Source organism: Myotis lucifugus, unplaced genomic scaffold (genome assembly GCF_000147115.1).
Source record: "Myotis lucifugus unplaced genomic scaffold, Myoluc2.0 scaffold_119, whole genome shotgun sequence".
NCBI lineage: Eukaryota > Metazoa > Chordata > Mammalia > Chiroptera > Vespertilionidae > Myotis > Myotis lucifugus.
This window is the reverse complement of record NW_005871167.1, coordinates 3,309,240-3,324,816: the sequence shown is the minus strand read 5'-3', so window position 1 is coordinate 3,324,816 and position 15,577 is coordinate 3,309,240. Positions and strand designations below refer to the sequence as shown.

General features: G+C 49.4%; 1 protein-coding gene, 2 non-coding genes and 1 pseudogene across 3 annotated transcripts in view; 2 read left to right on the top strand and 2 right to left on the bottom strand.

The window, feature by feature from the left end:
* Positions 1–242, bottom strand: part of SMARCC2 (SWI/SNF related, matrix associated, actin dependent regulator of chromatin subfamily c member 2) — a 21,250-nt gene extending 21,008 nt beyond the window's left edge. The window contains 1 exon segment of the mRNA XM_023758035.1: positions 132–242. Coding sequence (XP_023613803.1) covers positions 132–242 — 111 coding nt within the window.
* A 627-nt stretch (positions 243–869) lies between these two features.
* LOC102426718 lies at positions 870–4,746 on the top strand (annotated as a pseudogene).
* On the top strand, positions 993–1,074 carry TRNAS-CGA. Its single transcript has one exon. It is a non-coding gene; the product is annotated as a tRNA-Ser (tRNA).
* An 8,406-nt stretch (positions 4,747–13,152) lies between the features above and the next one.
* On the bottom strand, positions 13,153–13,319 carry LOC111827017. Its single transcript, XR_002830478.1, has one exon. It is a non-coding gene; the product is annotated as a U1 spliceosomal RNA (small nuclear RNA).
* Positions 13,320–15,577: the final 2,258 nt, after the last annotated feature.

Below are 15,577 nucleotides of genomic sequence, written 5' to 3'. Positions count from 1 at the left end.
CGGGGGGCGCGGGCCGGAGGGGGCGCGGGGGCGGCACCGGGGGCCGCGGCCGCCGAGGGGGCCGGAGCCCGGGCGCGGCGGGGCCCGGTCCCTTTGTCCCGCCCCCGGGCCGCGCGGCCCGGCCCGCGTACCTTCTTGTAGTTCTTGCCGAGCCAGAGCCGCACGTTGTCGAACTGGGTCACCGTGTCCGCGGCCTCGTAGTACTTCACGTTGGGGCCGCCGTCCTTCTTCCGCACCGCCATCTTCTCGGGCTCGGGCCCGCCGCCGCCGCCCGCCCCGCTCGGCGCAGCTCCCGCCTCCTCCGCCGCCTCCGCCCGCCTCCCGCCGCCGCGGCCGCCGCCTCCCGCCGCCTGGGTCCCGGCCCGCGCAGCGACCCCTGCCGGCCGGCCGGGCGCGGCCCGATCCCGGGTGCCTCCCGGGCGGCGGCGGCGGCGGGAGCCCCGGAGCGGCGGCTGCTTCCGGGCCGGCGCCCGCTGCCGGGACCGCTCGGACCCTGTTCTCGTGGCCTCTCGGCCCGGGAAGCGGCTCCTGTCTACGCTCCCCAAGGGGGCGCCGTGGCCGGCACCGCGCGCATCCCTAGCCCCTCGGAGCCCGGGACCGGGAGCCCAGACCCCCCTCCCCGAGATGTCCCCGCCTCTCACCCGGGGAGACCGTGCGAACGCTTCCCGAGCCGCCCCTCATGCCCCGTCCCAGCGCCTCTCCCTCCTCCATCCCGGGTCCCCGGGCCGCCACCCTCGGGGCCAGCCCCTGCCCGCCAGCTGCTTCCTTTGCAGGCAACGCCGTCGCCTCTACAGAGCGTTGCGCTCCCTGAGACCCCGAGTCTTCGCTGGGTGGGTGGCCCTCCCAGCCGGGGTCCCCCGTCCCCCCCGATGTTGCCCTTTGAGCGGCAGAGAAGGGAGGTGGGGACCGGGGAGGGGGCGCGCGGCCGGCGGGTGTGCGTCCCCGCCGGGCGGACTCCTTCTGTAAGCGCGAGGCCGGCTGCAGTTTTGGGAGTCACGGTGGCCGAGTGGTTAAGGCGTTGGACTCGAAATCCAATGGGGTTTCCCCGCACAGGTTCGAATCCTGTTCGTGACGGCCGCTTTTTTCCCCCTTCCCTTCAGGACCTGTAAAGGGAACCCCTTGTTTTCGCAAATGTCTTTAGTGCAGGTACCTTTCTGCCTCGGAAAGTGAAGCCGGAAGGTCTCACCCTTGGATTTGGGGGAAATGGGGGCGATCTCGGAAGCTTATTATCCACAACCATGTCGGCTGCTAGAACACAAGGCACTCTCCGAGTTCTGTAACTGCAGGTTTGCTAGCCGAGGTTTGACATTGTTTCATGCTTTCGGTAGGGAACAGCAAAGGATTTGAAGAAGGGTTACGTTTTGTTGGGGAATGTGAATACCCGTTGTGCTGTAATAGTCGAAACTGGAGTTTCCAGGAGGAGAGGGCGCCTCTGGATTTGATGACCGGAAGTCATGTCTGGCAGGTCTGATTACAAATGAAGACCCAGGGACAGGGCATGCTCTCATTTGGATTTCCTTGAAGAGGTGCGCCTCAGGTGCCACAGGGCTTGGGGGAGTGGCCTATTGAAGCAAATAAGGCAGATGTAGCTGGAGCTAGTGTGGGATAACTATCACTTTTTATTGAGTGCTCACTAGGTGCCAGATACTGTGCTAAATGCTGCAGGTATTAGCCAAGATAGGGAATCAGTCCCTTCTCTCACCTGTACTCACCACACTCAGTTCTTCCTGTCCCCCCGTTTCTGATTGTGGGGAATATCTAAGATACTTGTGGAGGATGTTCTTTTTGTATTTCATTTCTTGCACAGCACCATCTTCTCCAAGGAGGATCCCCAAAGGACCAGGGGCTCATACTGTATTTCCCACGCTCCCCCTCACCACTGTCTCCTTCCCACCCCCACCATAATCACTTTCTATGCTATACACAGGTTTGCTCCTCCTCTTTGAGGCTCTTGATGACTCCAGCTGGAACCTATCAGTCTACCACCACCATTCATTAGATGGCATGCAAGGAATCTCCTTTAATACACGTGTGCAAAAATTAATTTTTACAAATTATATTTATTCTACCTGCCAACTATGTTTCAAATCTGTCTGCTTTTCTCAGGATCGGGTGCAAGCTGGACCCACCACTAGCTGGAGCCTTTATTTGGAAAGTCGGAGTTCTTGTGAGAACTACATGAGTTATATGTAAAGCTGTACCACAGCCTGCACAATGTAGCCAGAGACCTTAAAACTTTCCACAGGCCGAAACCGGTTTGGCTCAGTGGATAGAGTGTCGGCCTGCGGACTGAAAGGTCCCAGGTTCGATTCCGGTCAGGGGCATGTACCTGGGTTGCGGGCACATCCCCAGTAGGAGATGTGGATGTGCAGGAGGCAGCTGATCGATGTCATCGATGTTTCTGACTCTCTATCTCTCTCCCTTCCTCTCTGTAAAAATATATATATTAAAAAAAAAACTTTCCACATCTGGCTTGGCTCAGTGGAGAGTGGAGAGTGTTGGCCTGCAGACTGAAGAGTTGTGCGTTCAACTCCGGTCAAGGGCACATGCCCGGGTGTGCAGGAGGCAACTGATCAATGGTTCTCTCTCATCATTGATGTTTCTATCTCTCTAGCCCTCTCTCTTCCTCTCTGAAATCAATAAAAATATATTTTTAAAAAAACTCTCCAGAGCTGCTTTTGGTCTCTTTTCTCTCACCACTCTTCCATATTTCCTACTTCCATCCACTGGCATTATTTTAGTTCTCGGAGTAGTATTTGTCCGTGTTCATGCTGTTCTCTGCCTGAAAGCATCTTTCTTATCCTCACCTTCTACTCAGTCTCCACTTAAATGTCGGTTCTCTAATCACCTGTCGCCCACCATGTCCTATGGCCTATGCCAGCCGTGGGCAAACTACGGCCCGAAAAAGACCCCCTAAAACGGGATCTGAAGTCGCCTTTCCTATGCTGGCCTCGTGAGCTCGGTGCCCTTAGTTTGTGTAGTCCTTAAGCCAATCCCCGTGGGCAAGGCTCAGACTGAGTTTGACCTCCAGCCAGGCCCCCGCGGGCCGCCCCTTCTGAGCCCATCAGGCCCCGCCCATTGGGCGGAGCCACGGCCAGGCTAGCAGGTATAAAAGTTCCAGGCCAGTGGCCCCAGTCACTCAGCTGAGCTTCTTGGCCAGAGAGCACACCCCTCGCGCGCCTTCCGCCCTGAAGCCCACCAGCCTGCCCGCCAGCCCGCCAGCTCACAGGATCGTCCGCACCCCAAACCATGTCCCGTGTCCCGCCGCAAGGTCGGCTGCAAGCCCCGCCGAGTAGACCCCGAGTCCGCCGCCCACACCGACGACGAGATGGAGATGGGGGACCTGGTCATAAACGTGAAGCCCGAGCCAAGTCCGTGGCCCCTACAGGCCGCGGGGCTGCAGCGGGGTTCTCCAAAGGAAGTGCCCGCACCAGGCCACCTGGAGGGCGCACCCCGCTCCTGCCCTACCCTGGTGCCCGCCGCCCCTACCCACCTCGCCCTCGGCTTGCAGAACCAGTTGGCGCCGTGGACTTCTCTGGTCCCTAATCCTCACGCCCGCCAGCCCTGGACTGGCAAACACTCAGATACGTTGACCTGTGACCTCTGCCTGCAGACCTTCCGGCTGAAGGCCATCAAGGCCATCGTGGACCAGAAGAAGCAGGGCTGTCAGCCCTCTCGAGGCCGCAGCCCTTGCCCGGACTCAGAACTCGAGAACCCGAAGGCTTTGACTTGCCTCCGCTGTGGCCGACAATTCACAGAGGCCTGGAAACTGCTGCGCCATGCCCAGTGGGACCATGGACTGTCCATCTACTGGACGCAATCTGAGGCCCCAGAGGCTCCGCTGCTGGGCCAGTCAGAGGTGGCTGCAGCCATGTCAGCAGTGGTGGGGCAGGAAGTGGAGGCCAAGGGCTCCCGGGCCAACAGCCTCCCCCGGCGGAGCCCCACCTGCCCTGTGTGCATGAAGACCCTCAGCTCCTTCAGCAGCCTCAAGGTGCACATGCGCTCGCACACGGGCGAGCGGCCCTACGCCTGTGACCAGTGTGCTTACGCTTGTGCCCACAGCAGCAAGCTCAACCGCCACAAGAAGACCCACCACCGGCAGCTGCAACCTCAGAGCCCCTACACGGCCAAGGCCAGTCAGGAACAGGCCTCAGCTGCGCCTCCAGAGCCAGCCGCCCATGCTTCTGCCCCGGCCAGGATTCTCCTGTGCAGCCCTGAAGGGGCTGGAGCTGCCCACACAGCAGGTGTGCAGGAACCTCGGGCTCCAGGTGGTGGAGCTCAGGCTGGTCCTGGTGGGGACAGTTGGGGCAACGCCATCAAGGAAGAGGGAATCAACTCTGCCCAGATCCCAGAGAAGTTGCCTAAGAAGACTCCAAAGACACTGAGCTGTGAGTTCTGTGGGAAACGTTTCACCGACAGCAGCACCCTGACGGTGCACCGGCGCTCACACACCGGGGAGCGGCCCTATACCTGCGACCTCTGCTCCTTTGCCTGTGCCCAGAGGAGCAAGCTTAGCCGCCACCGCAGCATACACGGTCCTGGGCCCGGCGGTGCCTGCTTTGAGTGCCCCCACTGCCGTGTGCCCTTCCGCCTGCGGGCCACCCTGGAAAGACACCTGTGGCAGAAGCACAGAATGCCCTTCCCCCCCTGCTGTCCCTGATACCACTGCCCATGTACCTGTTGATCATGTCCTGCTGGGAATGAATCCTCCCTCCCTGCCTCCCTCTACTTTGTAAAATATTAAAAAATAAATAAACAAATAAAAGCAAAAATAAATAAAAAATAAAAAGTCCGTACCCTTTTATGTAATGATGTTTACTTTGAATTTATATTAGTTCACACAAACACTCCATCCATGCTTTTGTTCCGGCCCTCCAGTCCAGTTTAAGAACCCATTGTGGCCCTCGAGTCAAAAAGTTTGCCCACCCCTGGCCTATGCCCTAATCTTACTATGTGAATTGTTTCCTCTGTAGAATATAAACTCTTGGCACCTATAAGCTCTTCAATAAAAAAAATTTTTTTTTATTGAGTAAATGGATGCTTTTTACAGTGGTTATGTGTACATGTTTTAGTCTTCACTCAGACTGTACTATAAGCTTCTTGGGATTTAGGATTGTATTTTATTTGTATCTATTCTACTAAGTCTTACATGTAGATGTGATCAAATATATGCTGTAATACTACCTAACAGATTCAGTACTTGGCTTCCCATTTTGCGCATGCTCTCAGATTTAAATATCTGGAGGCCAAGACCAATATCGACCAGCAGAGGGCAGCCGACAACTATGTTGTGAAAGGAAGAAGGCTCATGGTTTTATAAAATGGAGGACCTGGACTGAGAATGAGAAACTGGCAGAGGTTGTCTGGTACTTAGGAAATCCACTCTCAAATGCGTCCCTTGTAACTTTTGGGGGTGAGTGGCCAAGGCTTCAAATTCTCATGAACAGTGGATAAGTTCAAATTGTTACCATCCCCACAGCCACCCGTCTCCAATTCTTTCATCCTTCTCCTTTCATCCCAACAAATCCTGTCTCTTTCTTTGCGTTGCATAATCAGGCCTCCCTCCCCCTCACCATTTTTACATTCTACTCACTGCCATTCTTTTCTTCTGGTTCGGTGTTTGGCCTTGCTTGTCTGCCCTTAAGTTACCTTCTCACCTAGACTTGCAATCCCACTCATTTCAATCTCCTAAGGAACCTTCTGTAAGTACCCTTCCATAATATGTTCAAATTCTCCTCCTCTGCTGGATCAATCCTCCTTCTTTTTTTAATTTTTTAGTTATTTTATTTTTTATAATGGATCAATCCTTCTTTAATTCAGAACAAAACTACACCTGACACTTACGAACCACCACATTTTTTACTTCCTTTCATTTTTTGAATAAAATGCATACCTTCTGCCTGCAGCTTCCTATTATCTTAACAACCCTGTGGTAGAAATCTTTGCTATGTTTGAAACCATTGATTTCTTAATGGGCTGCAGAGACACTGTACCCGGTTTTTCTCTTAGAACAGCGATTTTCAACCTTTTTCATCTCGTGGCACACATCAACTAATGACTAAAATTCTATGGCACACTAAAAAATAAGTTTTTGGCCGATCTGACCAAATAAGAAGGTATAATTTTGATTCATTCACACCAAATGGTTATTGTTGTGTTGGCTGTTGTCTTTTTTTTTTTTTTTTTGACAGTCGGCAAAAGAGGTCAGTGCCCCTGACTAAATAGTCAGGTATTGCATATTTTAAAAATTCTTGAGAGCGATAGCCAGTTTGGCTCCGTAGATAGAGCGTTGGCCTGTGGACTGGAGGGTCCTGGTTTCCATTCTGGTCAGGGGCAACATGCCCAGTTGCGGGCTCCATCCCCAGTAGGGGACGTGCAGGAGGCAGCTGATCAATGATTCTCTCTCATCACTGATGTTTCTGTCTCTCTCTCTGTCTCCCTTCCTCTCTGAAATCAATAAAAATATATTTTAAAAAAATTATTGAGGCATACTGGTGGAAAATCACTGTTAAAACACTGTTTCATCAACAAGTAAAGTAAGGTTTGCCCTAGTTGGTTTGGCTCAGCGGATAGAGCGCCAGCCTGTGGACTGAAGGGTCCCAGGTTCTATTCTGGTCAAGGGCACATGCCCGGGGTTGCCAGCTCAATCCCTGCAAAGGGGGCAGCCAATCAATGATTCTCTTTCATTATTGATGTTTCTATCTCTCTCTCTCCCCTCTCCCTTCCTCTCTAAAATCAAAAAAGTATATATTAAAAAAACAAACAAGTAAACTAAGGTTTTACTTTACAAATTATATATTAATTTACTTTTAAGTGAAAGAGAGTTTATTGGTGAATCTGTGAGACAGAGTGGCTACTCCACACAGCCACCTCACCCGAGGATATGTTTTTATAGATTCTAGAGGGGAGGAAGGGAAGAGAGAGAAAAAGAGAGAGATACATTAATGTGAGAGGGAAGCATTTATCAACTGGTTGCCTCCCACTCGGAATCAAAACTGCAACCTAGATATGTGCCCTGACCTGCAATAGAACCTCCAACCTTTTCGTGTACAGATGACACTCAACCAACTGAGGCATCCAGCAGGGCAAACTATACATACATATATATGTATATTTTTAAATATGTTTTTATTGATTTTAGAGAGAGAGGAAGGGAGAGGGAAAGATAGACACATCGATGAGATAGAAACATCAATCAGCTGCCTCTTACACACCCCCACTGACCAGTAAATGAACCTCTTGATGCATAGGTCAATGCTCAACCATTGAGCTACACTGGCCAGGATATATATATATATATATATATATATATATATATATATATATATTTATATTTATATTTTATTGGCTTCAGAGAGGAAGGGAGAGGGAGAGAGAGATAGAAACATCAATGATGAGAGAGTGTTATTGATTGACTGCCTCCTGCACGCCCCACACTGGGGATTGAGCCTGCAACTCCAGGATGTGCCATGACCAAGAATTGAATTGTGACTTCCTAGTTCATAGGTTGATGCTCAACTGCTGAGCCACAGCCACACCAGCCAGACCAGGCTATGCTTTTTTTTTTTTTAATTGATCTTTTACAGAGAGGGAGAGGGATAGAGAGTCAGAAACATTGATGAGAGAGAAACATCGATCAGCTGCCTCCTGCACGCCTCCCACTGGGGACGTGCCCGCAACCAAGGTACATGTCCTTGACTGGAATCGAACCTGGGACCCTTCAGTCCACAGGCCGACACTCCATCCACTGAGCCAAACCGGTCAGGGCTGGGCTATGCTTTTTAAAACTAGAAAACTTAACTGAAAAAAGAGAAAATAACTGTTTCTCCATCTCATTTGTTTTCTTTGTTCTTCTGTGGAATTCTACCAAAGCTTCATTCTTTTCCCTTCTCCCAAGACAAAAATCTCAAGCCACCATCCAGGCATGGTCCTTTATCTCTGGCTGGCTGTGTCTGCATAGCTGACCTAGTGTCACCTGAAACACAAAACAAAACTTCTCTTCCTTTCCCAGAATAACATTCTAAACTTTTTCAATTTATGTTGATACTATTCTCAATTCCATCTAGTTTCCAACCTTAAGGATTACCTGACATTTTCTTCTCTCCAGCCCATCATTCATCAGTGATTGCTTCCTTCATTACATCATTTAATTCATGCTTCTGTTACAATGGCCTTCCAGGTGCCCCAGTTTCACCACACAAATCTCTAAAACACGTGACTTTCATTATATTACTCCCTTGTCTAGGAACATCAGTGTCTCTCTGATCAAACACATGTTCCTATTATCAATAACTCCCTACCTAATCACCCATTTTTTTATGCTTAATTCTTCCCAATAAGATACCCCCAATCTAATCATGCTGGGCATTTCCATTTACAGCCTAATTCCTTCTCTCATAAAGCTCCTGTCTCTTCACTTTATTTATTTTTTTAATCCTCACCCGAGGACATTTTTCCATTGATTTTTATTTTTTAATATAATATAATCCTATCTAATAAAAGAGAAACATGCAAATTGACCATAACCCCAACACCCTCCCCATTGGCTAATCAGCAGGATATGCAAATTAACTGCCAACCAAGATGGCTGCCGGCTGCCAGGCAGCTGAAGCAAACAGGAGGCTTGCTTGCTCCAGTGACGGAGGAAGCCAAGGTTCCCGGCCTGCGGCAGCCCAGCTCTGAGTTCTGGATGCAACAAAGTTGCAATTATAGAACCTAAACAAGCTCCAGATAGCTGCTTTCAGCTGGCAGCGCAGCGGGCTCAGAGCTTAGAGCGGCAGTGATGGCAACAGTGTTTCAATTATAGAACCTAAACAAAGCCCAGATATCTGCTTTCAGCAGCCGAGGCCTCAAGCTGGAGCCGGCCTCAGAGCTAAAGCCGGCTCTCAGCTCCAGTGACAGCCATAGAAAGTAAATAAATCCCAGAATAAAAAGAAAAAAGAAAAAAAAAGGAGAGGCTGGGAGCTTCAATCACCCGCCAGCCTGAAAACAGCCCTCAGCCCCTCACCCAGACTGGCCAGGCACCCCAGTGGGGAGCCCCACCCTGAAGGGGGTGCGGGCAGCCTAAAAACAGCCATCAGCCCATCATCCAGGCTGGCCAGGCACCCAAGCGGGACCCCACCCTGATCCGGGACACCCTTCAGGGCAAACCAACCGGCCCCCACCCGTGCACCAGGCCTCTATACTATACTACAGGCAGGGTGGGACAGCGCGAGCTGCCATCCGGGCCCCATGTGCAGCCCTCGGCAGCGGGACATAAGCCCCGCCCCCAGCCGGGACCCCTGTGTGCCACCTGAGCCCCCAGCTGGGACCCCCGTGCCGCCTGAGCCCCGCACTGCTAAGCCCTGCTCCCAGCCGGGACCCTATGACTATTGGAGAGCAGGAAAGTGCCGCTGGGCCCTGGGTCGGTGTGGTGATCCGGCCATCGGTAAGTAGAAAAGTGCAGCCTGTAGGCAGCCCCCAGCTGCGCCTGATCCGGGAGCAGGAAAGCAAGCCTGGCCTGAGGGCAGCCCCCAGCTGGGCCTGATCAGGGAGCAGGAAAGCCCGGCCTGTGGGCAGCCCCCAGCTGGGCCTGCTCCCCCATCGCCATGGCGATCCTGGAGCAGGAAAGCCCAGCTTGCAAGCAGCACCCCCATCCTGGCCATAGCTCAAGGGAGAGTACAACATGCAGTGGAGGCCAGGAGCCTGAGAGATCAACACAGAGGGGCTCCTGCTCCAAGCCTCCATGGTGTGGCTTGGGGCAGGCCCCCAGCAGACACACATACACACACACACACACACACACACACACACACAGTGCCTGCTCTGAGCCTCCAATGTGGCTGGGGGCAGACCCCCAGTGGGGACACACACACACACACACACACACACACACACACACACACGGCAACTGCTTCGAGCCTCTGCTGCCAGACTGTGGCCATCAGTACGACATCCACTGAGGGCTCCCGGACTGTGAGAGGGGCAGGCTGGGCTGAGGGAACCCCCACCCCCCAGTGCATGAATTTCGTGCACTGGGCCTCTAGTCTATATATATAAAAGGCTAATATGCTAAGTGTCCATCTGACCGGTTACTATGTTGCATACTGACCACCAGGGGCAGACACTCAATGCAGGAACTGCCATGAGACGCACTGGCCATTTACATAGACATGGCATCATGGACCTGGTGCCCACAAAGCAACACTCAGCTTCCCCCAAGTGGGACTCAGGTCCCGCCACCAACCCAGAGCAACGGTCCACCAAATCACAGCCGACACTGCTGAGACCCCATGGTGCAAAATGCTGCCCACAGCCCAGCCCAGCCCAGCCCAGAAATGGTGGCTGTAGACGCCGGGTAATGATGTCACGTAGTGATGCCCAGCTTCCTCTCTGTAGTGATGTGTTGGGGTCCAACCCCAACAGGTCCAGGGGTTCCCAAAGGTGTGAACGGAGTCGGCGAAGAAGGAATGACACAGAGACAGCGTTCAGTTGATCAGCATAGCGAGGTTCTTTTTTTATTCTCTTGTTACATCTGTATTTATACCATTTGATTTTTTAAAAAATATATTTTATTGATTTTTTACAGAGAGGAAGGGAGAGGGATAGAGAGTTAGAAACATCGATGAGAGAGAAACATCAACCTGCTGCCTCCTGCACACTCCCCACTGGGGATGTTCCGCAACCAAGGTACATGCCCTTGACCAGAATCAAACCCGGGACCCTTGAGTCTGCAGGCCGATGCTCCATCCACTGAGCCAAACCGGTTAGGGCAATATACCATTTGATTTTAATCCTATCCATTCTACTCCAAAGGTTAGGGCGTTTGTTATCTCCATTCCAAGGTCACTACTCTATTGTTCTGTTAAGCTACAAGGAAGTAACTGAAGGAGATTATCCTAAGTAAAGATTATGTAGCTTAAGCGTGATTGTTCGTTGTTAAAGTGATTAACTACCCACCTGGCACTTAGTTAAGGGGTTTTACTGATTCCCTTCCTTAGTCCTGTTAATCCCTAACTCCAGGGAAAAATCCCCACCTGGGGAAACAACCTTTCCCGGAGAGGTGACCTTGGTTAAAACACATAGCGCTAAGAAGGGGAGCAAACATATTAAGAACAGTATGCCATATACGCCAGGTCCCTTGAAACATATGCTGTGCAGATGTTTCTTCCCTGCAGCGACTGTGTCAAGCAGCAAGGATGGACCAGCTTCTGGCAAATTCCCCCTTTTTTATTTTTTATTTTATTTTATTTTTTTCTCTCTGGTTTATTTTAACCTGTCAACTCAATACTGTTATTTGTTAAGAACTGAGGTGCCACTGGGCTGCCGGGTCACTGTCTCCATGCTTGGACCGGAGTTAAAGCTCATCTGTAAACACTGGCCACACTAACCCTGCCTGCCCCTCCCCCTTTTTTATTTTTTAAATGATAGGGCAAGTGTAAATCAGCGGCCACCTCTCTGATTGGGTTAAGACCTGTTTGTGACTTTGCCAACAGGTGAGTCCGAGGCTTAACCCTATATCAGCTCCCCACAGTGACGACTAGCCTCCTTGCAGTTTCTTCAGCCCAGGAACACAACTTGCTTTATAGCCAGGTGCAAACATTTCACACTTTAACCAAATGTCTGTGAAGTGTTTTCCCCTGCCTCATCTCGTTTGATCCTCACAGAAGTCCTGGAGTAGGTAGATAGGAGACTATTTTCTTTTCATTAGCTGGAAAATGGAGATTTAGAAACTTGACCCAACTGAAAAGAAGTAAGAATTGGTAGACCTTGAAAATGACTTCAGGTTTTCTCACTGTACAGGATATAGTCAAACACTGCTACAGTTAAATATTTTACCCTTTGTTCTCCCTGTGTGATCTATAATAATAATCTGCTTCATGTTGATATTTACTGCTGTATTGCTGACATTTAACTGAAAGAGAAGTTGGGGTGCTTCACTGGGCTGGAAAAAGTTTAGCTAAGTCAGAAAGCAAGTCTAATTAAGCAAGTTTAGTCTATATCTATAAAAGGCTAAGTTGACTCGTGCATGCACCATACATATAAAGCTCTCGCTGGCGCCAATCACATGCGTGTGTTTTGATTTGTCATTGTAGATTGTGAAATTAGTTGACACTTCCATTATAGAGAAAGGGCAAATAGCGATATTAAAATATTTCTTCTAATTAATTTTATTTCAATGTGCACAAATCCGTGCATTGGGCCACTAGTGTGTGTATATAGTAGTTGTTGATTGAGGAAGGGAGAGGGAGAGAGATAGAAACATCAATGACGAGAGAGAATCATTGATCAGCTGCCCCCTGCACATGCCCTATTGGGGATCGGCCCACAACCTTGGCATGTGCCCTTGACCAGAATTGAACCTGGGACCCTTCAGTCCCCAAGCAGACACTCTATCCACTGAGCCAAACCAGTTAGGGCTTTCCATTGATTTTTAGAGAGAGTGGAAGGAAGGTTGAGAGACAGAGAGAGAGAAACATTGATGTGAGACACATCAACTGGTTGCCTCCAGCACACACTCTAACTGGGCCAGTGATCAAGACTGCAACCAAGGTAAGTGCTCTTGACTGGAATCTAACCTGGACCCTTCAGTCCGAGAGCCTACACTCTATCCACTGAGCCAAACCAGCTATGACCTGTCTCTTCACTTTATAACCAATGACTGGCTAATGCCATCCTATACTGATTTTTTAAAAAATTTTAATATATTTTTATTGATTTCAGAGAGGGAGAGATAGAAACATCAATGATGAGAGAGAATCATTGATTAGCTGCCTCCTGCAGGCCCCCTACTGGGGATTGAGCCCATAGCCTGGGCACGTGCCCTTGACTGGAATTGAATCCGAGACCCTTCAGTTCGCAGACCGACGCTCTGTATCCACTGAGCCAAACCAGCTAGGGATTACAATGTTTTTTATTGATTTGAGAGAGAGAGGAAGGGAAAGAGAGATAGAAACATCATTAACATCATTGAGAGAAATATCGACATTGATTGGCATGCCGTCTGCTGGGGATCGAGCCTGCAACCCCAGCATATGCCTTGATCGGGAATTGAACCGTGACCTCCTGGTTCATGGGTCAACACTCAACCACTGAGCCACACTGGCTGGGTATACTGAATTTTTTCAGCTACAAATTCTTAGATATTAATAAAAGTTCCTTTTTTTTGGCCAGGGGAAGAATGTGAACGCAGTCCTCCACTGCCACAAATTATGCAGCCGAGTTTCCCACATTTGGGGGAATCACAGGGTCAGCACATCCACAGTACAATGGCTGAGACTCGCCCCGGGAAAACCATCTCCGTGATCACGAAGATGGTATCTCCCCTGCCAGGTAAGTATCAGTTGATTTTATGTGACTAGAAAGCTAATGTGTGGGGATCTGACACACAACAGTTTAATATTATACCCTTCCAAGTTGTGGACTTGTTCCAAATGTTAAGAGGCTTGGATCTCTGCAGTATGTCCAGTCAAGCAAATCATCAGAGGACTTGAGCTGAAATTACCTCAACCGACACTTGTTTCAGGAATGCTGCCATCATACAAAATATTTCTGGAACTCCTTCACAGAAACGTAGCGAGTTTATGAGCCACATTTAAATGATTCACTACTTCAAAATTACTTTTTTGTTGTTGTTAATCCTCACCCGAGGATATTTTTCCATTGATTTTTAGGGAGAGTTAGAAGAGAAAGACAAAGACAAAGAGAAACATCAATGTGAGAGAAATTCATCGATTGGTTACCTCCTGCACAAGCCCGGACCAGGGCCTGGCCCCAGGAGGAGCCTGCAATCCAACCTAGGTGCGTGCCTTGACCGGAATCAAACCCAGAACCCTTGATCTATCCACTGGGCAAACCAGCTAGAGCAGAATTACTTTTTTAAAAAAGCTGACCCATTAGCCAACTTTATCATTTATCTGTTTTCCAGATTTTGTTCTAGATTACTTCTGGAAATGCCCAGAGGCCCCATTCTTAGCCTTCTTGTTCTCTCCTTTAACGTTTGCATTAATTCTTAGAATTTCTTGATCACCTCTGGGTAGATAACTCCCAACTCCACAACCTTAACCCTGACTTCTTACTCCTAAGCTCCAGACCCACATTTTCATTTCCACACCTCTACGTAGCAGCACTTCGAATTCCGTGTTCCCCAAATGCGCTGGTTACTTCAGCCCTGAAACCTGCTCATCCTTTCCTCCCTATTCAGGTTAATAGCACTGTCTTCTCATTTACACAGACTAGAAACCTGTCTTTATGACTCATCTTTGGTTAAGTGCAGTGATTAGGAGCACAGACTCTGAAAGGACTTTTTGGGTTCAAACCCGGTTCTAATTGCTGTGTGAAGTTTGTCCTTTGTTTCAGTTTCCCCACATAAAAAATGGAGATGATAATAGTGCCTTTTATAAAGTTCAGATGACTAGATGTTTAATACATATTGCCTGACTCACAGTAAATGCCATTCCTCACAGCCAATGTGTGACCCTTTTCAGAACTCAGCTCCAATGATTCCTCTGAGAAGCCTTCCCTCCTGCATCCCATCAGGTGGGTAGTTGACCCCTTTCTTCCTCATTGTCCCACTGAGTCCTTATCTACTAGCAATATATTATCCTGTATTTCCCATTATTTGTTCCAGTGCATCTACCAAGCTGAAACTTCCTTTAAAGCAGGGGTGGGGGACGTCTGGCCTCAGGGCCATATAAAGCCCACGAAATCATTTGGTCTGGCTCTGCCAAAGCATTAGGGGTGAGTTAACTAAATGTTTGATCAAATATAGCAGGCTAATTTTTTAAAAAATATATTTTATTGATTTTTTACAGAGAGGAAGGGAGAGGGATAGAGGAGTTAGAAACATCTATCAGCTGCCTCCTGTACACTCCCTACTGGGGATGTGCCCGCAACCAAGGTACATGCCCTTGACCAGAATAGAACCTGGGACCCTTGAGTCTGAAGGCCGATGCTCTATCCACTGAGCCAAACCAGTTAGGGCTAAATTGATAATTTGTTATGAATGATACTATAAATATCCAAATGCCCTTGGCAGAAAAAAGGTTCCCCACCCCTGCTTTAAAGACCCGTTTCTCAATTATTTGTGTATCTCAAATGCCTAGCACCACGCCTGGCACATGACAAGTATGCTATAAATGTTGGCTGAGTGAATCTAGTCAGTTACTAAACACTGTCAATTTTTCTCCCTGGATGTCTCTTATCCTCTTTCCTGCTTTTTCAAGCTCTAAACCTCTCACATAAATTACTGCAAAGCTTATTAGTATCATCAAAAATTTTTGCTGTCTTCCGATTGCCACTAAAATCGTGAGTTGGAAGTCACTCTTCTCAAAAACTTACTATAAGATTAAAGTCCAAATACCCTGCTGCCATGTATTCAAGGCCTTCCAAGGATTAGCCCTAAATTATTTCTAGCCTTATTTCCTTCAAAAAATTCTATGCTCCAGATTACGCTAGTCTTTTCTTTCTTCAACATATCCTTCATCTCCACTTGTGTTTTTTTGTTAAATATGTTTTTATTGATTTCAGAGAAGAGAGAGGAGAAACGTCAACGATGAGAACTATTGATCGGCTTCCTCCTGCAAGCCCCACACTGGGG